At 45.8% G+C, this 26,885-nt stretch overlaps 1 protein-coding gene across 1 annotated transcript in view; it reads right to left on the reverse strand.

Annotated features, from left to right (window-relative positions):
- Window positions 1–13,557, reverse strand: part of PCSK2 (proprotein convertase subtilisin/kexin type 2) — a 204,243-nt gene extending 190,686 nt beyond the window's left edge. The window contains exon 1 of the mRNA XM_074989445.1: window positions 12,901–13,557. Coding sequence (XP_074845546.1) covers window positions 12,901–13,077 — 177 coding nt within the window. The 5' untranslated portion in view covers window positions 13,078–13,557. The remainder of the gene's footprint in view (window positions 1–12,900) is intronic.
- Window positions 13,558–26,885: the final 13,328 nt, after the last annotated feature.

A 26,885-nucleotide genomic window follows, 5' to 3' on the forward strand; every position in this document is an offset into this window, starting at 1 on the left:
AATACATGGCAAACCTCATTGTGTCCTAGTTATTCATGTTTCAGCTGTAAAAGTGAGAGGCATCCCCACCTATGGCATGCACACAGAATGAGAACAGGTAAATAAATGAAACATGAATAGAAATGAGCCGGGCCCCAGTCTCCTTATTCAGTTGTCATTACACCTCTCAACACTGAAGGCAACTGGAGTTCACAGGAGTGGATCCAGCTCCAGAATAAGATAACACATCTATGGCCAACTAGGATTTCACACTTGCTGCTAAATTGTGCCTAATGGCTATGCAGAACTCCATCCAAAAACAAGGATAGAATCCAGACCCTCCCACTCCAAAGCACACTCACCACTTCCGCTGAAACAGAATCTCCATTCATTTAGCACTGTCCAATGGGATTTTTCAAAATTACTCCAGGGAGCTAAGCCCCCAGTTTCTATTGTCTTATATGAAGAGCGGGACTGCAAACTTCCTCAAGGTACTTTTGAAACATCCCATGTAGAGAGACTAACTGTTGAGGTGTTCTTATTCCTGTTTTGAAGTATGTTTTTTTTAATTACAGCTGAATGAACCATACCCATAATTTGATTAATTTTACTAACCCAAAAAGAAGTGAAATTGTCTCTGAGCAGCTGACAGGTTTCTCAGAATTAGTTACTTGAAACAAAACCATCAAAGAAATGTCCAGATAGAAAGCAGCAACTACTTTGCAAGCACTTCATTGCCACTATTTGAAACCTGAGCTGCCACAGTTAGGGATTTTTAAAATAATCCTGTGAATGCTTGAGCAGAAAAAGCCCCTGTAAAATTGGAGACCTATATATGGTCTGTGCTTAACAAGTTTTTTTGGCATAACTGTATCAGTAAATGATGCGGCGTTTCTTTTTTTTACTTGGATAGCCATGCAGGTAAAAGCCATAATGGAGACAGAGTCACAGAAGTACAACCATTTTTAATTACACCATAGTAGCTTATTTTATTTTGCTGGACCAGAGTAAGTACTTTTATTACAGTGATATAACAATGTACACAAAGGTGGGGTTTGTTGTTGGCACTTAAATTAAGCTAGCATTGTTAAAGCAGCAAACATTTTATGTATAGGCAAGGCCTTATACTTTACAACTTGTTTTGCTGAGTGATAGAAAAACTCTACAGGACAACAGGTTATCTTCCATGCTGGAAAAGAAGGTGGTTCTCCTGAAAGGTGGCAGATTGGCAGCTCTGGATACTTCTGAGGTGCAACAGGAATTCAAGCAGCTCCATGATCCCAGCTAACATGCCTCATTCTTTGGAAGGATCAAGTCTAGCTCTGGGAAAGTAGATCAGGTTCTAAGTGCATTCAGTCCTTGGCCTCTGAGACTTGGGGTCCAGTGACCCCCAGAGGAAGAAGAGAAGTCCGACCCCCACAAAAATACTAGCAATTGAATATACATAATGATACAGCACTATAAAAGATTATCGAGTGAGGCTTTTCCTGAAAACCTGTGGCATTCTAGTGAGTCATATAATTATAAAATGTAAGGGAATGAAGGATACTCACAGATATTACAATTTAAACTGTAACGAAAGGGAGAAACAGGTGTTTTCCCAGAAGGGAGTGAAAGCACCTATCTCCCTATCTCCAATGTAAATTTAGCCTTCTGGAATCAAAACAATATTAAGTCCCACTTACATACAAATTAGCAGGATGATGGGAAGCCCTCCAAAGTGGATAAACAACAGGAAGCCTTCCTGCCTCTTGTACCAACATCAGTGCATTTCGGGAGGTGTAAGTGGAAACAGAGAACCATTTTAGCACCCTTCACCTGAAGAGTCAAAGGACCAAGGCACCTGGCTAAGGACTGGCCATGTGTGTTGGATCCTGGCTAAGGACTGGCCAGGCATGCTGGGTAAAATCCTCAACCAAACTAGGCAGCAGTGCTGCGGACTGCCTCTGTAAAGGAGCAGTGAACTAGCTAAGGCTTAGTGTGTGCGCTGCAATGCAAAGGACTGAGCTCTGCGGAGAAGACAGATTGGAGAAAACTTGGGGCTGGAGGGGCCGTTGGTATCACCCTGTGAGGCCTAACCAGAGTGGTGAAAGCCAGGGTGGGGTCATTGTACAGCTGGTGTCTGGGATCTGCACCAAACTTCACAACATAGAGGCCCACAGAGTCGCAGGGTCCTGACAATGCTTTACGACTCTGGGTTGAACTTCAAAGTGTCATAACCTCTCAGTCAAGTCTGCTAACAAATGAATGCCCTGTGTGCTGTTGGTCCTGTGACAGGATCGCTTATGCTTAAGATCTGGGCTGTGACCATCAGTCTTCGCCTATCATTACTGAATTATACCAGTTTTGAAGCTGTGTCCTAGTAATCATATATACTATCCTGTTCCCCTCGTACCTATTTTTTTCCAGGTTCCAATGGGTTTTTTATCTTCCATCTGGCCTGTTGCTAGAGCTCAATGTGCTCCTCTAAAGACAGCCTTTTTCCAAGTGCAGGAATCCCTCTTCTGTACAGCACTGCTGTGTCAGCGCTTTGGAACAAATTCAATCCTTGTGTAACTCCACGGATCTGAAGGATGATCAATTTGTCCTGTGTTTATCCAGTTTTGGTACGGAAATCAGGACCCGTGGCCTAGAGCCAAGAATGGAATAATCTAAAGAAAATCCAGTATAAGAACATAGGGCAAAAATAAGGGAAACAGAAAGAGCTGTTCTATTGTTATCAGCTCTATCTCCTTAGGTTGCGCATCTTGACACAACCCATGTGAGCAGCCACAGCAGAGCTGTAATGCTTTTGTTACACAGAGGCAGGAAGAGGATAGGAAAGATTTGGGAGGTAGATTTTGTTCACAGCGCACTATGGTCAAAGCTCTAAAAAGTTTTTGTTGAGCTGTGGTAAGGAAGGCCAGAAAGCAATAGGCTATGACATGTCATAAAATGTTAAGGAACTCCCTCAAAAATTTCAGCCTCTAATGGTAACGTGTGGTGTTTCCTGGTTAAAATCATCTCTCTCCACTCTCTTGCCCACAAAATTCCATTAATGTCTTATTTTTTCCTTCCCTTTCCCTATCAATAATTTCACACTTACCTACTCACAGTTTATTCCACGCCCTCACCAAATCCAACTCAGTCTATTAGCTCTTCACTCCTTGTCCTGCGCTCCTCAGCTCATCACTGAGGCTTCTTTAGATGGCTCCCCATCTGACAGATGTTCCTCACTGCAGGGGGCAAGCGTGTGGCCTTTGGCCTCTACTGGCAGTTGTGGCAATAGGTTGGTCATCCTGAAGCATCTAACAGTGGGGTGGCTGGTCAGTGCCCCTCTCAAGTGGGGTAGGCAGGTGGGGAATAAGTATTTTGCTGAGAGCTCGTCTCCCTCTGGCCTCCCTCTGGCCTGTATCTCCCACTAGCAGCTTAATACCAAGCCCAACTGACTTTTCTAAATCACAGTTTAAGTTGCATGTTTTTCCCCATTTCTTGTACAGGGAATCTAAGCGCCTCGCTCAGGCTTTGTGAATTCCTGTGATTTTCTAGGCACTTAAAAATGTGTGTGTCCCTTGGCCTAGGCACCTACCTTTCTCAAGACACTCCTTCATGGCAGGACATGAAACCTCTGGAAAAAAGGGGGCCCTATTACCTTCCTCCAGCTCTATTAGTGGGAGCAGTTCTAAAAAAATCCACCTTTCAAAGGTTATCTAAAAAGCCCAAGTGCCTGAGCTGGCAGATCAGTAGTGGCAAACTCCAAGCTGTTTTGCCTGTGAGGGTAGATTACTCATCTCCCCAGAATTCCCCAGGTCGCTGTCCAGGGCTGGCTACCTACTTGGAGAAGGCTCTGTGGTTCCATACCAAACTACACAGTGTCTTAGGCAACAATTACTGGGACTGCTCATCACCTACATAGAGAGAGACCAGTGTTCTCCAGTAGGTGATCTAACCCACTGTTTTTAAATACTCCATTTACTTTAAGAGTGACTCACAGGCTACGTCTAAACTAGCACACTACGTCGAAGTAGCCTATTTTGAAGTAAGAACATTGAAATAGGCTACTTTGACGCATATTGTCTACATGTCTTCCAGGGCTGGTGCCGTCGATGGTAGCGACGGGGAATGTCGAAAGGAGCCGTCCCGGAAGGAAATGCGGAGCGTCCACACACACAAGTGCTCCCTGTCGAAATAAGGTGCCAGCAAAGCCCGCGGACTGGGTCACAGGCTGGACTAGCCCTTCCGGGTCAACAGCAAACCGCTCTTTTAAAGGGCCCCTCCCAGACACACCTGGCCTGCACAGCACGAGGTCTGTAGAGCAGTAGCCACTCTCTCGCAGACCAAGTCACAACAGATATGGACACCCAGCAGCAGCAGCAGCAGCAAGAGGAGGCCCTCCAGGTAGTCATCCAGGGGGCAAGTGCCCTGCTAGGTGCTGCCCAGGAGGCTGCCCAGTGGTTCCTGCTAGAGGAGCCCTCCCCGGAGGCAGACGGGGATGCCCCTGACCACCAGGCTCCCCTCTTCCTCTCCCGCCGGCTGCTCCGCTGCCTCTGGAGCTACCCCACCAGCTCCGAGTGGTGGGAGCAGCTCATCATGCGGGAGTGTAACGACGACATCTAGCTGCAGAACTTCTGCATGCGCCGGCAGACCTTTCTCAAGCTCTGCCAGTGGTTCACCCCCGCACTGAGGCACCAGGACACCTGGATGTGGTGCACCCTCCCCATCGAGAGGAGAGTTGCAATAGCCGTCTGGAAGCTGGCCACTCCAGACAGCTATCGCTCCACGGGACACCAGTTTGGAGTGGAAAAGGCCACGTTCGGGGCTGTCGACATGGAGGTAAGGAGGACTGGACACGCACCCACTGGGGGGCAGGGCAGCCAGGTATGGGGGTGGGGAGAGAGGGGGCGGGAGGGGTTGGGTGGGGGGGTACCCAGGGAGGTGCCCGGGTGGGGAGCCTGGGGGAAGGGCCCTGGGGCACCCTGCACAGCCTCATGGGCGCCTGTGTTCCCTTCCCAGAGGTGTCCGTGCACTTAATGCCATGCTGTTCCAGAGGGTCGTCCGACTTGGGGACCTGGACACAGCCATCGCCGGATTCGCCACCATGGGGTTCCCGAACTGCTTCGGGGCCCTGGATGGGACCCACATCCCCATCCGCGCCCCAGACCACAGCGGAGGAAGATACATAAACCGCAGGGGCTACCACTCCATGGTCCTGCAGGCCATGGTGGACAGTCAGGGCCACTTCCAGGACGTGTATGTGGGCTGGCCCGGCTGCACACATGATTCCCGTGTTTTTAGGAACTCGGGCCTGTGCCACCGGCTGGAGGCAGGGACCTACATCCCCCAGAGGGAGATCCCTCTGGGGGACACCACCATGCCCCTCTGCCTCGTGGCAGATGCCGCCTACTCCCTCCAGCCCTGGCTCATGTGCCCATACACCGGCTACCTCAACACCAGCCAGGAGCGGTTCAACGCCTGCCTGAACCATGCCCGCCAGGTGGTGGAGAGGACATTCAGCCGTCTGAAGGGCCGCTGGTGGTGCCTCCTTGCCCAACTGGACGTCAGCCTCCAAAACATCCCCCAGGTTGTGGGCGCATGCTGCAGGCTGCACAAGATCGTCGAGAGCAAAGGGGAGGCTTTCGCCAGGAGTGGGCAGTCGACACCAGCACGGGCTTCCCCCAGCCAGCCGCCGCACCCAGCTGCCAGGCCCACCACGAGGGGGTATGGGTCCGCGAGGCCCTGCGGGCCCACTTCGATCAGGGAGACCCCTGAGCACCTCCCTGGCCTTCCCCGGAAGACCTCCCCACACACAGCCCACACTGCCCGCACTGCCTGCACACCACCCCCAACACCCGCATGCCACCCCCCCAACAAGCACATGCCTCCAGCTTTTTTGAAAATAAAACCCTTTTTTTTCTGAAAACTGCTATCTTGTTTTGTACACAACAGAAACTGCAACCAATATACAAAAAGGGGGACAACTATATACATGGGGGCCCAGCGGACAGCTCGGCCGTTGGCCCATCAGTCTGGGGTAGGTGTAGAGGGGCACGACCCCCAGCGGGTACGGCTCACAACCCCCCGCCCCCCCCCCGCCATGTCCGAAGTCACCGACGTGGCCGGCTGGGGGCTGGGAGGACCAGCAAGTACGGCCGTGATCCGAAGTGCAGGCAGGGTGTCCCTGGGTGGCCAGGCCCTCAGCTTCTGCATTTTGCCGCTTGCTCCCTATCACATGGAGCAACTCCTCTTCACCCCAGAGCCCCAGCAGGTCTGAGAGCTCGGCCTCCAATGAGCCCTGCCTCTTTTTGGCCCCCCGCTTGGCTGCTGGGGGTGCCTGGGTCCCCTCAGGAGGGGAGCCAGGGGGCGCTCGGGGGGGCTGGCTCGAGGCCATGGGTGGTGGCAGTGCATATCAGGTCTCTGGAAAGCGTGTAGGGCTAGCACGTGCATGTGCTGATGCCTGCACGCTCTCGGCTTCCTGCCACAGGAAATCCGGGTCCGTGGTGCTTTAAAGGCTGCTGCGCGTGGGGCCCATAGAGCCCCGCAGGGGCTGGACAGAGCGTCTCTCAACCCCTCGGCTGATGGCCGCCATGGCAGACCCCGCTATTTCAAAGTAGCGGGACGCGGATCATCTACACACACCCTACTTTGACATTCAACATCGAAGTAGGGCACTATTCCCATCTTTGGATGGAAATAGCGATTTTGATGTCTCACCACCTAACGTTGATTTCAACGTTGAAATAGCACACGACGCGTGTAGATGCGACGGGTGCTATTTCGACGTTGTGCTGGCTACTTCGAAGTAGCCAGCTAGTGTAGAAGCACCCACAATGTTTATACTTCTCTGGAAGATTTTTGTCTCTGACACTGAGAAAACTGAACAAAAATTTTAAGTAAAAATAAGTAAGCAAACATTCTCAGTTGTGCCAGTATAATTTCAAAGAAAAGCAAAAAAGACAAAAAATCCACAATGTTTTTTGCCTGATCTTCTCCAAGTTATTTTTTTCTAGTAAACTGAATGAGTTGCTATAAATGTAACAGGTGGAATGCAGTAAACAATGTGATAAATGCATGCTACTAGATAAGTAGCCAGAGTTTTGTATCATTTGGCTATCTACATGATTACAAATCAACAAGCACACAAACAATAACAAACTCTGATAGAGTTATTTCTAGAAGCAAACTTCGAATGCATGCATTCTGCTAGAAAACAGAAATCACTCATGTTTCTAAGCAATAACAGATGCAGTTACAGAGGGGAACTGTGATAGTGAAGTAGGAATTTTTCATTTTACATTCTATGCTCTTGAACAAAATTTGAAAGCTAAAGCTGGGTAGATAATTATATCAACCTTAACTACTGAATTCATTCCCAGTGAATGCTGCGTTACCCAGGTCTATAGCAAATGAGAAGGTGCTTCATAGGTGTTCTTTATGCTGTGTGTCAAAACCTTCCTTCCTTTTTCGGGTATTTGTGTTTGTGCATGTACATGTGATAACTGGCTTGTTTTTCTCTGTGTTTGACTGGCAGTTTAAAGGAGTTCCTATTTCCACCGATACATCTTCATCCAGCAAAGAATGCAAAACATTTCCAGACATTAGGAGCCAAGTGCTTTTCCCAGTTACCTCTGTGCCATGCTGGACTAACTCCACTGACATCAACAGAATTACTTGCTGGTGTAAACGAGAGCAGAAGAGCCCAGTATGCTTCATTTATTGGCCCCATTTAGTTTTTGGATGGTGGGTATTAAGAAATGTCTTTCTGTAACTGGAAGGATCCCTTAAAATCTCTGTTCAGTTACCTTCTTTCCATTTTCTTCTGAAATGAGAGCCTCATCACCAGAGCCCAGACTTGTGCATTTCCAGCCACCAGATCATATGTTACCTACTGGGAGGCAGCAAAGGGGGATGCAATTGCCCTGGGGCCCAGCGATTTGGCCACAGCGCTGCCAAAGTGCGCTCTGGGTGGCGGTGGGAGCTGCAGTAGAGGGGGCAGTCTGGTGCACTGCAGGCAGCACCTGAGGACTGGTTAGCTCCACCCCGCCCCTGATTTCCCCTGATCTGAGAAATTAAAGTCTTTGTTTCCTCATGAAATTTAAGTATCAAAGTGAACCTTTGGCTGATCGTTTATCTGTAGTTTTAATAAGAGGTTTTCCAGTTTCATACTGCAGGAATATTTGTGTGAATGAACGTTTGAGGATTACATAAATGGATGGAAATATAGAGATTAGATGACCATCTTTTTTTTTTCAACCACTTTTAAGGATTGTATAATGGCAGAGTCAGCAGTACAATAAAATTCAACAGTCTTTTCTATACAAAGGATAGTAATGAGGAGTTGCCAAGACTCACAATTTCAGCATGAGTCTTAATATGGGTATTATTCTTCAAGCCCCAGGTACTGGATATTCAGCTTGCATCACCTTCATATCCTTCACGGTTGTGGGCAAAGGCATAAAAACATGCCTGGAGAGTGCTTCAAGGGTTCAAAAGCAAATCAAGAACCCTTGGAACATTTTCATTTTTAAATCTCATGATATTTGAATGCTTATAGTTGGAAGGGGTGGGAATGTAAAGAAATCATTGTCACCATTTATAAGGAATTTTAGAGTTGTTTTAAGCAGATGCAGATAAATTGGAGGGCTCAAATATTACAGATCCAAAACTACAGATCCAACTCAAACCACTGCAACACATTATTAAAGACCTACAACCTATCCTTAATCAGGATGCCACACTCCAAAAGGTCCTAGGTGGCAGGCCTGTTCTCTGCTACAGACAACCTCCCAACCTTATGAGGATTCTCAGCAACAGCCACAGTCTATACCGCAGAAACACCAGTCCTGGGACTTCTCCTTGCAAGAAAGCCCGCTGCCAGCTTTGTCCACATATCTATTCTGGAGATACCATCACTGTACCTAATCAGGTTAGTCACAGAATCACGGGCACATTCTCATGTTCCTCAACTAACATCATATATGCCACCATGTGCCAACAATGCCCAGATGCTTTGTATATTGGACAAACTTCAAACTCTCTCAGACAAAGAGTTAATGGGCACAAAACAGACATCAAAACACTCCTGAGCCACAAACCAGTTAGTCTACATTTTAACGGAGTGGGCCATTCTGTTAATGACTTAAGAGTTTGCATCTTATTGAAGGAGAATTTTCACACTGCTTTGGAAAGAGAGGCTGCTGAACTCTCTTTCATATTCAAATTCGACACATTAACACGTGGTTTGAGCCGGGATGCAAATTTTCTGGGACACTATCGGGGCTCTTTTGCATACTTGGCTTAATCTAATTCTTGACACACACACCCCCCCGCCACCCCTCTGCTCTCTGATTTGCTCACCTTGATAATGTTTTTTCTGATTTGTCAACCTTGATTACTACTTTTGGTTCTCTATGCCTTAAATATTGAGTCTGTTCTGGTATGGCTATGGTCTGAAGAAGTGGGTTTGTCCCACGAAAGCTCACCTAATAAATTATTTTGTTAGTCTTTAAAGTGCTACTTTACTGCTTTTTTGTTTTGTTACAGATCCAAGTACATCATTAGAATATAAACAAAAGCAAAGAAGGGAGATTGTGTTTAGCATTATTTGCAATAAGATAAAATCAAGTTAAGAGTCTCAAGAATCTGTGCCTAAGGCCAGAGTCCAAGATTTCATTTAGGCACCTGATTTTCAAGAGAGCTGAGCACCCAGCAGCTCCCACTGAGGTCCATGGCACTAAGCACGAAAAAAAAATCAAGCCACTTGACCAAATGTGATCACTAACTCATATTTGGAGCTAAAGTAAAAAGGCCGAGGGGGAGGGAGCATGTGGGTTGAACTTGAGCTTCTGGCTAGAGTTAGGAGCCAAATTGCTGCATCTTCACTGACTGAGTTAGATAACAAAGATTAGGTAACCAAGAACACGTTTTGCCCCCTAAACTGAAGACCTACCAGAAGGGGGCTCTGACCTGTCAAAGAACAGCTAGGAGGCATAATCTTAGCTATCATTACAAGCTCCTCAGTTATGTTTCACTGGGAATGTGCCACTAAACAACCCACTATATAGTAACTCACTTGTCAGTTACTAATGAACCAAACATTGGAACAGATATTTTAAAAGCCTTCTCTCAAACTAACAGCTTGAATTATTTCAAAAAATTGTCTGAATTATGCAAAAGGTAAACAATCCTTCCTGTATGTATCTTATATTTACATATAGGATATTCTGTGACTGTGAAGAGACAGCTATAATACCAAATAAGTATAATATCTTACAAAATCAAGGCTGAAAAGCATCTCCTCTGCAAAAAGCCCCAGTGAAATAAGAGTGATTACTTTCAGACTGAGGAGATACTCAGCGTGGGTACAGAGGGCAGAATTTGGCTTAAGTGAATAATTTCTCAGCCTGTCAAAAACAACCTTTGTGGTTGAAGAATGTAACCAAATCTGTGCTATCAGTGACATGGTTTAAATGTTTTGGTATTTTCTGGATGTTTCCTTATGCACTTTAGAACTTCACAATAAACAATGTATGTAAAATAATTGTCTCTGCTTATTATTCATGTGGCACCATGGTTGTAGGTACCTATCCTGAAGAGTTTAGAACCGAAGGCCCTGATTCTGCATAGACATACCTACACTTGCCCTCAACTTTTATTGCAGAGTAGCCCCATTAAAGTTACCTTTGTGGGATCAAATTCTGTCAGGACACTGGATAAGAGCAGTGTACACATGATAGATAAGAATCTCTCCAGTTCAGAAATACTGAAAAGGCACCAGAGCACCTGCACAAGCCAAAAGGCAGCAGAGCACTGAATCAGAGCCATTAAACTCTGGCAGACATATAGTGAGGATTCCCCAGCTGAAGTAAAGACATTAATCAGTCTCCTTTGTATTACCCTCTGCTAAGACTTTGCTAAATGCAACACATTTGAAAGACTGCACTGATAACCCCTCTGCCTCTAGAGAAAGAGCGAGCTGTGGATGGGGCTGGCGAGGGAGAGAAACACAGGTTGACTGGGAATGATAATACATTACCTAGAAGTCTCTCAGTGCACTGTGTGAACTACAGCAGAATAGTTTGAGTTTGATTCCTGAGAGCACACACCCACCACTGTGAACTAGTCTGCTGACCTGGCACTTTTGCCTTTTCACCTGGAAGGTTTTACTCCTAAATAGAAGCACGTTCATGGACTGTAGCTCCAGCTGCACAGATCCTATGAAAAACAAGCGCTCAGTGGGACACCTTAGCAGATAATGAACTTTCCATTGGATCTCTATTGTGAAAGAATAGAAGAAGAGGAGCCAGGCTTGTTCTTTATGTAAAATGAATATACCTGGGACAATTCTTAACACGCACAGGAGACATGTAACATTGCATAAGCTCAGCTGTGACTTTCACAGGGTCAGGACTATCACCCCAGGTTGCTGGAGAGTTGCCCCACGCCATCCCTTTCTTCTCTCCTCTGAATTTTCCCCCATCTGGATCTCAAGAATATACATGTTTTAAAAAAAGGTGAAAATAAGCACTGGAAGGAATCTCAGTAGTCAGCACCATCTGTGACAGGACATAGTAGTGAGGGAGCATAGGGGAGATGAATGGTCAGAGAGTCACATCTAACAAACCCCAGTAACATACAGCTGCTCAGCCACAGCATCCCTTCCAAAGGACACCAGCAAGGAATTCCGGTTCCTAACAGACGGGTTTCAGCTCTACCAACCAGCACAGTATCAGAGTCACAGTTGGAAGGACGCCCAAGTGATAATTTATTTTGCCTTCATTTCTCTAATGAAACCTCCATGGAGCTGCCACGATCTAGCCCAGATGCAGTTAGTTGCTCTGGTAAAGGCAGACAAACTACACATTGGTTCTGATCTAAATTGAAGGACCTGATCCAACGCTCCCTGAAGTTAATGACCAGACTCCCATTCATTACAATGGAAGTTGGATCAGGCTCGGATTGCATAACTACTGGGAAAACAACAGCCCCAAGAGCAGAGATGCTAACATAGTGTGCACCCAACAGTTTATCCTCACCCTGACTGCTACAGCTGTATTGACTGCAAACCATTTAATGCAATCTGTTCTCTTTTAATGCAATCTGTTCTCCCTATAATAATAAAAATTATTATTCACCTAACCTGGATTAAGGCACCTCCTGCTAGGCTGAATTCACGTTTGGTCTGGTGACATTGCCACTTTGGGTTTACCTGGGTGCGCCTCGCACCCACCAGAAACAAAACAATATCAGAAGCTGCTTCAAGTGCTCTAGGTCAAACACTTAGATAGGGCCACGCATTACGTTTTACCCAGGTCTCTGATCTTAAAAGCCCCCGGTCTTCTGGGAGAAGCCCACCAATCGCCGTGCGTCTCTCAGCCTGGCTCTGCATGCCACTGCGAAACCTCACATCCAAGTTATGTAAGCGCCTCGGCTGTTCCTCCGAGTCTCCTCCAGCGGTGCAGTTCCTGAGCAATGTCAGTGACTGACCACTGCAGGCAGGGTCGGGGAGGGGGCACCAGGCAGGCGTTTGCTCGGTCCCAGCAATTGCTTCGCAGCGTGGAGGCGAAGCCGGGGATGTTTGCACAGCAGTTCCTCGCCACGGAACTAAGCAGGCGGGAAACTCCGGGTTGTTGGGGCAAGTGGCAGGGCTCTGAGTCCCCAGCGGCAGCGGGGCACGGCCCTCGGCCACGCACGGCTCAGGGCGCCACCTGGGAGGGAAGGCAGGGCCGTTTCCGACCCGCTCCCGTTTGTTTTCCTCCCCTCCCGGGGGCGCACAGGCGCACTGCCCCGCAGCCTGCCCTGAGCGCCCCGAGCCCCCTGCCGCTGGGGAGGGCTGAGGACAACGCGCCGCCAGCAGGGCTGGCTCGCGGCTGGGGAGCCCGGCTGGCAGCAGCAGTGGCCCGGCCGGAAGAGTCCCGGCGCTGCCCCAGCGCAGGAGGCGCTTACCTTGCGGACCCCGCGGAAGCCGTACTCGGCCGCCAGGCGCTGCGCCTCGGGCTCGCCCCCTCCGCGCAGCTCCACCAGGAAATGGTTGGTGTAGACGGCTCTCTCCGCCGCCGCGGCCGCCAGCGCCAGCAGGAGGCAGCCCGCGAGCCCGCACCCGACCCCGCAGCCGCGCGGCATGGCGAGCGGCGGCGACTAGCGAGAGGCGAGGCGCGGGGCGGCGGCGGCGCGGGGCTGCGCGGAAGGCAGCGCGCTGGGCGGCTGGCGCGCGGAGTCGGCCGGGCGGGGGCTGCCGGCGAGCGGCGGCTGGCGGGTCTGCGCGCGGGGGGCTGGCGGCCAGATCTGCATTGTCAGCTCCTCCTCGCCTCTAGTTCAGCGCCGGCTCCCGGGAAGCGCCAACCGGGCGGAGGTGAGATTGCAGCGCTGCCAATCACGTGCGGGGAGGTGCTGCGGGGGTGGGGGGAGTCTTCCACCTCCCCCCCGCGCACGGCCGCTGCCTAACCCGCCCCCCGCGGCTGCCGGCTTCAGCACCCTGGAGAATTCCTCCCCCTGCCTCGGGGGTGCAGCTGCACTTGCTTCCCTTGGGCCGCAGAGCCGGGCTCGCACGCCGCTCCCCGCCCCGCAGGCTCTGGGCCAGGCGCTTGGACAGCAGCACAAGGGGGCTGCATTGCTGGCACGGCTCTCCCCAGCCTCGAACCTGTCTTCCCTAGGAGCTGCGCTGGGGCTGGGGCTGGGGCTGGGGCTGGGGCCGGGCCCGGCGCGGCTCGGCCCAGGAGAGATACAGCTCCCCCGCACCCACCCCAGCTGATCAGCAGCGCGCCCACAGCCGGCAGCTTCTAGGGGCAGTGCACATCTGTAGGTAACATTTATTCCACCCCAGGTGGAAAATATTAGGGGGAACGCTGCTCCTAGCCAAACAGCTGGAGTGAGGCCCCTGTCCCTCAGCCCACCACGTGGGGCTCAAGGCCTGAGAGACAGCTCCAAGCTCCACAAGGAAAGTAGGGGTGACACACTTGCACCTTGCTTCCCTCGCCCATCTTGGTGATAGGACCTCTTCCTTTACAACAAGATCCTGGTGTGATGTGCCCGGAGGTCCTGATCCAGGTCCAGCAGCGCCCAGCCTGAGTGCCAGCAGCTCTCAATTAAGCATTGTCTGGATACTGCTGAGCAGCACAGAAAACAAGAGCCTGCAACATGGTGCCATGTGCAGGAGGAAATATAGACAGGTGCCAGGGAATATCCAAACCAACCCAAAAGCAGTAAGGGCCTACAGGGGTTCCTCCAGTACTGGCTGCATGAGGAAGCAAACACTTGTAACTATGAGAAGTATTCTTGTGACCTAATTTTCATCATGTCTGTAATTTCTATAGGAGTATATTCAGTCCAATAAACTTTTACAGTACATATATTACCTACTCTTTCTGCTCCAATACAGTAAGAGGAAGAGAAACAAACCACACCATACTAGAACTGGAAGGGACCTCCAAAGGTTTAGTCCCCTGCACAGTCACTATTTAAATCATCCCTGATCTATTTATCATAGTTGCTCTTTTAAGCCCGCAGCTTGTGAGTGTTATAAGCATGTGTTCACCTATGCTGAGCTAATTTTGTGGGCAACACCTTTATAAGAATGTACATGGTAATTTAAACAAGGCCATAGAGTGTGGAGGACACCACAGTGCTTTAGCAGGGCTTCCTATAAGCGATATTGCTTAAAAAGGGAGTTCTTTAGAAAATAAGCCTTACACGCCTCCAATGAATCAATTTCCAAAAACCTACAAGGGAGTAAATAGCACAGAAGAGGGGTTCTATCATAGTTGTTATATTTGTGTTAACCTGTAGAAAATGTATATACATCTCAGAAACTCCTGTCCCATCCTATTTTAAAGGCAGAGACAGCCCCTGAGGAGCCAATACATAAATAAATAAATAAACCACCTTACTCCTTTGAGATGTAACAATTGTTTTGTTAGAATGTGTGCAAAGCGGTTATTAGCATTAAAATAAAGGTAGTAAGGTTGTGACACTCCATTTTACAACTGATTATAACAGACTAGAGATTTAAGCAGATTGTTGTAAATAATATATAAAAACAGATTAAAGTTTACAAAGTGTCTGTTTTCATTATCCTAATGTACCCTAAAGAGAAGGCAGGAACAGATAAGCAAAGTGATAGAAGGTACATTCTAAAACCAAATGGGAGCTGATTGATAATTTGCCACAATAAATTTCTTTCCTCTGCATAAAAATTCCCTACTCAGGACAATCCATTATTTTTCCCAACAATTACATTCACTTAATTTTTCTTATCAAAAGAAATCTGGAATTAATACATGGCCAACAAACTGCCAACAGTTGAGTACTTAGTGGTTGGAAACAGTAGAATTAGAAGATGCCGTGCCAAAGAAGGCCCAATATGTCACAGTGAATTTTAGATACTTCTTCCTCGGTATGGAAGACAGTAGAGTTCCCTGAGAACAAGCTTTAAATGGCTTAAATCTCTAATAGTTCTAGTAAGCATGTGAACAGTGGCATTTTGAAAAGCTGAAAACAGAACATTACAATAATCCAATTGCATGGTTATGAAAGAATGAATCATCATCTGAGCATCGATTTGAACAAGCTTGGGTCTCCCTCGGACAGATTTTTTTCTGAAGTTGCCAAATGAGAACATAAATATTTCTCAGTAGAAGCTGAAGCAGCATCAAATAAAATACTTGGATTAGGAGCAACAGATATAGGGATGCACAAGGGGTTATGGGGAGATTTGAAATGAAGGAGCCAAATGCATTTTAGCAGTGAATGGCAGGAGGTGACATTGCTTCACTTGAGAAAGCTGGGCATTCATGTTAGATGGTAAGACAGAGGGTGAGGAAAACAGCATCTGAAGACAACTAATTCCAAGGAGGTAGCAATGTACCTACTGTGTACCAGGGATACTGGAACAGGTGCCTGTGCAAAGGTTTCCCCAGATTCAGACCACATAAATAAAATACAAAAAAGCTTTGGAAAGTAAATGGGGAGTGGGAGACCATGGAGAAAAATGTATGCTGTGAACACTGTAAGTCATGATAGGATCAAAAATCACTTCAAAGCAGTGCCATAACGAAGCAGGCTAGGTCTCCAGGGAATGCCCCCATTCTAACCTTCAGTATGAAATCATAGCCAAGGTTATTTCCCTCAAAAGAGAAAGACCTCTGAGTATCTACTAGTCTTTTCCATGTCCTGCTGTGATCCCAGCACCACTTTATTCTGCTTCAACCTGCCTTCATTTAGGTAGGTCTATGCTGCTCCTAGTAGAGATGCGCAACATTGACTCCTGTATTCTTTGGAAAATGTGAGCAGTAAGGGAGGTCAACAGGAGAAATGCTCCCATCAGCCTTCCCCAGTATAGCAGCCAAGTTAGCTGAACACAGAAACATCAGTTTTAGCTACACAAGTGCCGTAGCGTATCTGGGGTCAACTTTCTTAGCCTAGTGCAGACACAGCTGTAGTGGGGACCAGGGTCTCTTCAGCTGCTGTCACTGCTGCTCTTCACATCCACCAGATGGAGTCACTGAAGAATGACCTATTTTCTCACTCTCTCTCTCTCCTTCTGTCTCTCTCACTCTCACACACACACACACACACACAAATTCTAGTGTCGGGTATTTACATTGAAGTAATGCCTGAAAAGACACAAGGATCAACGTTCTATTGGACTAGCTGCTCTAGTGAATCAAAATATGGTGGTACAATTGCAGTTAGACAGGTCAGCTCTCAAATCTTCTGTACTTTGCTTTTACTAACTAAACACCACCAGCTTGCCACTTGCAGTGCTGACCTAGGAAATGCCTAGAAAATACTATAGTATCATTTCTCAGTTAGCAAAAGTTTAAGGCTGGCAATTAATTTTGGTAGTAAAGAATATAGTGTAAATTATCAGCTGGATATCCAGGCAGGCGCCACATGTATGTGTAAAAGTGCACATTCACATACTTGTACCTGCATTGTACAAACGCAAAATACTTGACTGCATGAGATAGTCTAACATTTACACAGATGTTCATACTGGCAACTGTGAAGGTCACACAGGCCAATGAATTTTTCTGTGGCATGTTTTTAAATATATAGATGCATTCAACTATTACCCTTTTCAAGAAGGGTGCTTGCCGGTGGTAGCGGGTGCACAGGTGTCTGCGTCAACAACGGGACAATCGTATGTATTCATGTATGTAATTTAGTGCATGCAGATGACAGTGCAGCCTTGGAAAATGTAGACGTAATGTCAGTAGAGAACTGGTTGGGGTGAAGAGATTTGTTAATATAGGCACTGATACTAAAAATATTGTAAAATGGCTTATGGGACATTCAACCCTCACAATGGAGAGAATAGCAATCTGAACAGTTATAGCAAATCAACTAATCAAACCAGCAAGTGCTTCTGTAGACCAAGGATCAGTCCTCTAATGTGATTGGTGTACTTACCCTGGAGAGTCTTGTGGCATTAGGAAAGCCTCTGCCTGGCCTACTTTGTGATGTAACAATTTGAACAGACCCGTTTTATGTTGTGGGACTTTTTGATTATAAAATTACTAATGATATCAGCATCATTGAAGGCAACTTGCTCCTGATCATCTGCATATTCTTCTGTACAATATACTATGAATCTACTGTTAATGGAAAGAAAAGGAGAACTCAAACAGATACCACTTCATATATAAGGTGTGTAAATCTGAGATTTGGTGTTTAGCTGGCTCTACAATTAAAATAAGTTCCCTAATATCCCTATCTAGCATTGTAAGGTCCTTCAGAACTTAGAACACTTGGGCAGGGATGGTGTCTCTGTCCTGTGTTGTCAGAAGCTGGGAATGGGCAACAGGAAATAGATCAGTTGACGGTCACCTGTTCTGTTCATTCCTGCTGGGGCACCTGGCACTGGCCACTACCAGCAGACTGGACACTGGGATAAATGGACCTTTGGTCTGCCCAGTGTGGCTGTTAGGAAGTTCAAATGCCCCCTAAATTTTCTAGCCTACAGTTTCTGGATTTCATAATCCAAAATTCTTCAAAGCAGGAACCAGCAAAACACAGGTTATTTATTGTACAAGTGCACAGGTGCTAAGGGGTCAGTTATCTGAAGAAGCATGGAATTAGAAGTATCAACAGAATGATCTGGTGAAGTAAACCATTGAGACTGGTTAATGTAATCAGTGAAAGCAGTTTTCCCTATCTCATATTTGCTTTCATGTGCATAGATACAGAAAGTTGGAAGGTAGTTTTAAAGATACATTTCAACCTATGTGTCTATTACATTCTGAAGGGTGAAGAGGCCAATGTGAAACCTTATTAAACTATAGTTTTGTAGAACACACAGCATCTGTGTGCATGCACCCTGATTACCAAACCATTTAAGCAAGAGAGTAAGCCTTACAGACTTCAATGTGATTTAATATAATTAAATATTTTACTAAATAGAGCACACACAAAACAGGTGTGATTAGTCATGTGTTTAAGTGCTTTTCTGAATCAGGCCCCCAATAGCCCATGCAGAGAGTTACCTTAAAGTGGTGAATAGAAATTAAAAAACACTGGCACGTTTATGTTAAAAATATAAGCTTGTCAGATTCAACACTCTTGTACTGTTTTTCTGCCTTGTTGAAAAGAGCCTGCAGGGGAGGACTGTGAGTGCTTTTAGACCCAGAACTGCTCAGAGAAATCTGTGAGACTTGAAGCAGATGGCGTCTCAATGACATTTTAGGAGACAACAATGGATGAAATAAGGACCATCATGAGGCTGGAGAAAGCTGTGGAAATGATCAGAAAATACTTTGGGGAAAATAACTTGGAGGGCCAAGGGAAACCGAAACCCAAAATAGTTTCCCAGGCAATGAGAGCCCCTTGTAAGGAAGCCAGGGGAAAAATGGAAAAGATATAGGGTTGGATCAGAGAGGTACTGGTCAGATATTAGCAAGGTGTGAAATGACTAACTGAAGCTCAAAAGGAGGGGGGAAAGCCAGAGAAACCTAAAAACAGGCCTCTGAGAAAATCTGGGTGAGAAAACAGTAATGAAAAACAGTAATGAGAAAACAGTACTCACTGCTTTTCTGAAATAAATGAAATGGAAAATGTGTTTGGAAACTGTAAACTCTGTTCCAAAAGAACGAAACAGGGAGTAGGGAGGGGGTGAGAAGAGTAATATGTTGTAACTTTCCCATCTTTTTTGTAATTTTTTCTTCCTTTTTATGAAGGCAGCAATGGACAGGATGGGCAAGGATTGGAGGAGCCTGTAAATAAGGCACTCACCAATACCTACTCAACCCAATAAGGCTCAAAATTGCAATCACTTGGATAATAACCTGACTAGGAAGTTTAAAAAACAAGCACAAAGAAGTCCTATTCATACAATGCACAGTCAACCTGTGGAACTCCCTGCCAGAGGATGTTGCAAAGGCCAGTACTTTAACAGGGTTCAAAGAGGAGCTAGGTAAATTCATGGATGATAGGTCCATCAATGGCTTTTAGCCAGGATGGGCAGGAATGGTGTCACAAACCTCTGTTAGCCAGAAGCTGGGTTGCACAATGGGGATGGATGACTTGATAATTACCTGTGCTGTTCATTCCCACTGGGGTGCCTCACACTGGCAGAAGACAGTCTGGTCTGACTCATAGTAACAGAGAGTAAGCCATGCTAATCTATACACTATCAAAACAAAAAGCAGTCAAGTAGCACTTTAAACACTAGTAGCTCACCTAATAAACTATTTTTATTAGGAAAGAAAAGGAGAGACTAGCACAATCTGTGTCAGGGGAAAGGGTGGATACTACTGGTACAAGCACTTAACAGATGTAGAAGGCTGAAGTCCTTTTTATTTCTCTTCCACCTGATAACTATAGGGGGGCTGTGCGCAATTACTCTTTGCGCAGCTGGTCAGTACAGCTCCCACTCTGTTGCTGATGCTGCAAGGTACAAAACGTACAATGCATACAGTGTAGCTCTGCATAGTCCCTGGCATGAACTTTGTTGAATTGGTGTTCGGGTGAAGAACACATGGCACTAAGCTAAATTTGCACACCATCAGTAACACAGGGACCCAAAAAGGGGAGGAGTCTGTGCTGAGCCTCTTTAGGGACCTGAGACTGTGTCTACACTCAGGTAGCCATGTTAGTCTGTATCTTCACAAACCAAAAAAGCAGTCCTGTAGCACTTTTAAGACTAACCATATTATTTATTAGTTAGCTTTTGTGGGACAGACCCACTTCCTTAGATCTGGAGAATAATTGATAACAGAGAAAAAGAACTGATGAAAGAAAAAAAATGATCAATCAGTTAGATGGGGAAGGATGCTCTGCCCCCTACCCCTACATCTAGCTGCCTTGTCGGGTTTTTCCTAACAGTTTTTAATTCTATCAGTTATTCTCCAGATCCAAGGAAGTAGGTCTGTCCCATGAAAGCTCAGCACCTAATAAATACTATGGTTAGTCTTTAAAGTGCTACAGGACTGCTTTTTTGCTTTATGTCTATACTGTGAGCTAGGGAGGGGGTTCTCCTATTTGCATACAGAGACCAGTGAGCTAGCACCAGTGTAAGTAGCAATATAGGCTTGGGACTCCGGCTCTCAGCAGTGAAGGCATGGCTAAAGTCGTGCTGAGTGCAAGCTCACCTGACACAGGTGGATATGTATTCTGTGAGGCTCAGCTCTGCCTCCACTGTGGTTACACTCATGCAAGCTCAAGGTGAGCTAGTGCAAGTGTGTATGCTCCAGTCAGGAATTCACCACCCAGGCTTCTAGGAAAGACAGAGTTTAAGGCAGCTTGAAGCCACTTTGGGTAAGTCTACACAGCATAGTTATTTTGAAATAACTATACTAGTGTCTACACAACGCAACCGCTATTTTTAAGTAGATTTGAAATAATGGTCGAGTTATTTCGAAATTGGTAATCCTCAGGCTGTGGCCACACTTGGCCAAAACTTTGACATGGCCATGCAAATGGCCAAATTGAAGAATACTAATAAGGAGCTGAAATGAATATTAGCATGCCGCCGGCTGCGGCACTTCGAAAGTGCCACTTTCAAACACACGCAGCTCAGCTACAAGGAGCATCCTTTTCAAAAGGACCCCACACATTTCGAAATCCCCTTATTCCTCTCAGCTGGTGGAATCTTGCTTTCATCCCTCTTTCACAGCCAACTGAGTTGGGTAGCTTCCCACAGGAAAGCAGCTTTCAAGAGGGAAGCATGGCTGGAACTGCTGCTATTCCATTGCAGAAGCTGCCATTTCCTGTTGCCTCTACTCATAGCTAAGTGCAAAAAAACCACAGTCCCTCCTCAGGGTTCTGTATAGCAAAGCATTTAGTCATGTGCTTAAGTCCCATTGATGCCAATAGGAATTAAGCCAGTGTTTACAAATGAAGGTACAGAAATAGTCCCTATTTCTTTGTTTTTGTGCAATTGAATTTTACTCACATGGATGTTCCTGAATAGCAAATGTCAAGATTGCACCCACAAGTATTTCGGGAAAGTGAAGATTCAGCAAACGTGAGTAGTTGTACTGAAAATTGTTGCATGAGTGAATCACAGAGTACAGAAACAATGTAGTAAATATCAAGTACACACATGCCATTTTTAGACAGGAATTAAGGCTTAAAGAAAAAGCAAAATACTGCTCAATCCTTTCCAATGCATTTGAGAAAATATTAATTTCTTCACAAACTTTCTGAGAGCAAAAAAGGTTAGATCCAACAGATAAATCGTTTGTGACACTCACTCAGCTGTACTACTAGGCTTGAGGTAATTCTTATGCATCTGTAAAAACACCATTAAATTTCTCCAGTAACATACCCCGGTAACTGATAACTACATAAAATAATGTAACATGTCATTTACATGTGCTTTACACAGTTAAATGATGAACTATCTACAGTTACATGAAGCCATTGGTAGAACAATTCTTATAGTGCTATAATTCCACAGCACTGTTTCTCATAGACTTGAAGGCCAGAAGTGCCCATCATAATCATCTAGTCTGATTCCTGGCACACTGAAGGTGACAGCCAACACCCCTATAGCCTCCCTTTTCCACCATCAGTCCTAAGGTTATATAAATTAGCAGGAAAGAAGCCAACATCTGCTATGTTATGGGCCTGATCCGATGTCCATGGCAAGCAATGATGAGTGCCCATTCACTGGTATGGGCTTAGGTCAGTTCTCTTACTGCCAGCAAATTCCACCTCCTCTGCAGAATTCAGGTCCCAGTTCAGTTAGGTACTTCAGCACTGCAGGGGATCCACCTAAACTTGCTGTGAGGAAATCACCCCCGTCAGGGAGTGAGGTGCCTATCTCCACTTGGCATTCACAGCCATGAAACTGCTCCTCAAATTAGGCATCTAAGCTTTTTGTTTTTGCAAGAAGTACAGCAACGGGGAACTCCCTGTTTAGCCCAGTGGTTAGGTACTCACCCTGTATGTTGATGAACACCATCCATTCCCCACTCTTCTTCCAACATGTGGAGCAGGGAGTAGAACTTGGGTTTCCTCCCTTTCCAGCGAGTGCCCTAAACATGGGTCCGTGGAGTCATTTTCAGCCACTCTGGCCCAGTGCACATTTAATGTTTATGCAAAGCTCCAACAAAAAAGTAAGAGTGAAAGAGCACAGCACTAGCACAGCCCAGTGACTAAGGCGCTCCCCGAAGATGTGAGAAGCCCAGATTCAAATACCCCCCACCCCCATTCACCAAGCAGATGGATGAATTGAATCTATGCCTCCAAAATCCTGGCTGAGCACTCTAACCACTGGGCTAAATGTTATGAAGAGGGCCTGCAAAGGAATCAGTTTGTATAGCAGTGCAGATACTTTGAATTATTTGTAGTTTTTAGATTCATCTGCCATGTTTTGGCATATTATTTGTAGTCCCACTACCAAAATTTCCTAGACTAAAAGTCAAACCAGCTTCCCACAACTCAAAGTGCAATAGGTTTTCCTCAGCAAAACTATGTGAAGAAGACAATCTGCAGCATGCCTCCTTGGCATCACATGGGTCTAAGTGATCTGGTAACAGTTCAGATTCTCAGATCACATTTGCTTGCCACTGGTTGCACAAACTGTTCAGCTTCTCTATCTACAACTGTAGAGACTCAGGCTTTTCAGTATCTACACAGGGAATCTACGTGTAACACTACAGCAATGAGGAGAGCACATCAAAAATCAATCCAACCATTCCAAGAGCATGGAGCAAGGTGCAGTACTTATCTATCTTGATTCCACATGTAATTGGTGAAAGCAGAATGTCAATGCCATGAGAAATTAACACTGGTGGAACCTGAGAACTTCTCCAGGTCATTCTTGTGAGCCACAGACTGTCCTTGTTATGGATGTCTAGGCCCTCACCATCTCCTAGGCAGCAGACACATTGTAATAGTTGACAGATGAAAAGTGCTTTTTATCTCATTCATTCCATCCAAGAGCTGAATTCTGAGGCAAAAAAAATTCAATAGGTTCTTTTTCGTTAGAGGAGAAGCCCCATTTGGGGAACATGCACAACTTCTTGCTGAAAATGATTGAGACTGTCAGACAGAAGAGTTCGTGTAGACATCCAGGGACTAATTGTGCAGATGCACCTGTCTATGTCGTTATTTTTTCCATCCCTCCCCATCTATTTATTCACCTGTTGCAGGCTGAAAAAAAATCAAAAATTGTAAGTAACACAGGGCAGGGCATATCAGTGTTATTGGTTTGTTTGTTATCTAGTCCAATGGGCCCTACCCCCGTATGGGATTTGCAAGTACTATTATTGCAACAGAAACTTGGAAAACAAGCATGGAGGATTTTCAAAGGTACAAGGACAAGAAGGATATTTGAGTCCCATGGAAACCCAACAGGAGTTGGATGCTAAACACCTATTTGTGCCTTTGAAAAATCTGTCCTTAATTTTTTCTGGAGATATATTTGGATTTTTTTCATAAAAACACATCTGCCGAAAGCTGGTTTGGTTTGTTTCAGTGATGGCTCTGCTCTGATCCCTGTGGGGTCCCTAGGTACCTGGAATATGCATCAGCATGGGTAGGCATACATTTGTCAATGTATTTTTATGGCGAGCAGCACCTGGCTTCAGAAGTAGTCCTATTGAACTATTCAGGGAGGAAAGTACTACTCAATAAATGGAAGGGTAATCAACTCTGGAGCCACAGAAGTTGAAAAAATAGTAAAACCAAAGGAAAAGGAAAACACTTCATTTGTTTCAACCAATTAGTATTAAAAGAACCACCCCCCAAATAAGGAAACAAGGCTTTTTCTGCCTTTGAATTACAATGAGCCCACCCCCAAAATTGGGAACGCATAACTTGTGGAATGAGTTCTAATCCATTAGAAATAGAAATTACAGGTGGCTAACCCTATCTACAAGCGGACATTCTTGAAACAAAATGAGCAAGCCAACAAGGGAGAAAAGACAAGACAGGGATTTTTCAAAAATCTGGCAACAACAGACATCAAAGTTTTACACTCGGTCCCTGCTACATAATTAGTTTTCCAAGTAGAGTCATTTTAGCCATCAGAATGGCAGAGTTAGCATGGAGGGCAACCTTCACAATATTTTGTCAGCACTTTCTCATTTTAATGGGTTTTGAAAACTACCTTTCATTCAAGGTGAAGTGGAAGTAAAGCTGAACACTCTGGGCCAGTATATGTGAAGGTATCAGAATAAGCCTCATATTACAGTTTTATTCAGGGAGAGCACAGAACAGAACCCATGAGCAATAAAAGGGAGCCTGACCCAACATTCCGGATGCACCCAAGTCTTCAGGTACTATGTTCCAGTAGCACAGGGCACCGCCATCAGGAAAACTGAGTTCTATTCCCACTACTGCCACTAATTGGTTATGTGACCATGGGAGACACTTCACTGCCCTGACCTAGATTTCCCCTCTCACATTTTGTCAGTTTTGATGTAAGCTCTTCAAGACATGGCTGCTTCTCACTCCGTGCCAGGCAATGAACAGATAATAGGGCACTCACTCCTTTGATATAAGTGGTTGGTTTGTAGAGTTGTTTCATATGGCTGGTCCTTAGGTTGCTCCTGATGCTCAAGAGTCATCCCTTGAAAATAATGGACATACTCACAGGAGCAAGGGGAACTAGACCTAGCCCAAGGTGGGCAAGTTTGCCAAGGAGCTCACACATTCTCCAAATCTACCCACCCACAGATAGAAGCTTCTGAATGGGAAGATTATCAGTTCACTCTTTTAATTCACAGCAGAATATAGACTAGTTCAAACAAATGATGCTAATAAAGGCCATTATGACTTCATTGAAATACATCCTGGATATCGATTGACTGCTGGCAATTCAAGGAAACAAAGGAGGACTGCAAGAGATACAAGACAAAACTGATTTTTAATGTAGTGTCATGTTGTTTTGGTGGTACCAGATCTCACGTAACAAAATCACGTCTGTGGCTCAGTGTATGATCCTTTTCATCATTCATGCTGAGATGGTGCAGCCTGAACATTAAGCATCAAACAAAAGATGTCTTTTAAAGTAAGGAAAGAGTAAGCCAATCATCTTATTCAGGTGGCTGTTAGAAAACAATGGGTTGCTACCAGCAGTCCCCACAAACAGAGTACTTGAGCAACCACCCAGGAGGCATTCATGTGCAGACCAGCTGATTCGCAGAGCAGCCAGCAGCATGTGTTTCTACTGGCGGTGCACTTCCATACATGCCTCAGAGCACATAACAAAACTTGTGCATGGATGATATAAATGAGAGGGATCACTGGTTATCGCCAGGACTCACAGGCTAAAACAGGGCCAGATCCTGACATGCTTAAGCATCTTAAGTAACAGTATCAGAAGCTGGACTTCAAGTGTGATGACACAGGCAGGTAAGAGTGGCATGAGGAGCTCTTCGAGGTAGACCCTGCCTACGCTGTGTTGAGTCAGACACAAGTATGATCCTCACCCACTGCTCTAACCTGGCTCTGAGCAAATTTTTATTTGCCGCCCCACATTTAGATGAATAGGGCCCCTCCTGTTAAGTGGGAGATGAAAGTTGCAGCCAAAGCTTAAGAGCTTTTGAAGTGTTTGTTTGCTATAAACAAGTAAATACAAAGGCACTGCAGGTACACACACACATACTCGAGACCAGATGTAGAGAACAGCGGCAGAATACAAAGATGTAAAGATCGTGAATTGAAACACTCCATGTGAAAGTAATTCAGCCTTCCTGTGCTGGATACATAGCCCTCCAAGCAGGAAGTATAAGCTGTAGCCAAGACATTGAAATAGAGGGACAGAGTCAGCTGAGACCTAAAAGCAGGTTATTTAGAACACCAGTGCTTGCCAGTACTGTTACACAACCAAAGCCTATCATAAATAAGGACAATGGATTAAGTCTTGAGTCCACTGACATCAATGGTGAAATGCTATAGACTTTGCCCAGTATTGTTTTAAATTACATTTATGGTGAGGTCAAAGTAAATAGGCAGTGCCACTCAAAAGCACTTGGAAGAAGCCAAGAGACAATAATGAATAAAATTATGAAGGGCCTGTCATACTGGATCAGACATCAAGTTCATTAAATCCAGAATCCAAAGTCTTAGTGGCCAGTAGTCTCCTTAGGCCCTGACTAAGAGTGTCTCAAATTTGGGATTACTTTATAAAAAGCAGCAAGAACCATTGGAAAGAAATGAGCATCCTCTCACTTGGAGCGCTGCCTGTATTTAGTATTGTCCTAATTTTGGCAGAATCCCCCTTACTGTGCTGAAATTACTCTAACAGCTGATAAAATCCCCAAGTTTCATTGTTTTGGTGACTGCCATATCTGGGGTACTCAGAAAAATCACACACAACCAATGGTAATTACTAATGGTAATTGAAGATGCTGCATTTGTTCTTGAGCTATACTACAGGTTGCATTTTGTAAAACCGGATCTGTGATCCAGCAACATCCCTGGTCCAGAGGTGCTAGAGCACCAATGACCCCTGGCAGCTGTGCAGGGCCAGAGAGCCAGTG

This window comes from Carettochelys insculpta, chromosome 3 (genome assembly GCF_033958435.1).
Source record: "Carettochelys insculpta isolate YL-2023 chromosome 3, ASM3395843v1, whole genome shotgun sequence".
Lineage (NCBI taxonomy): Eukaryota > Metazoa > Chordata > Testudines > Carettochelyidae > Carettochelys > Carettochelys insculpta.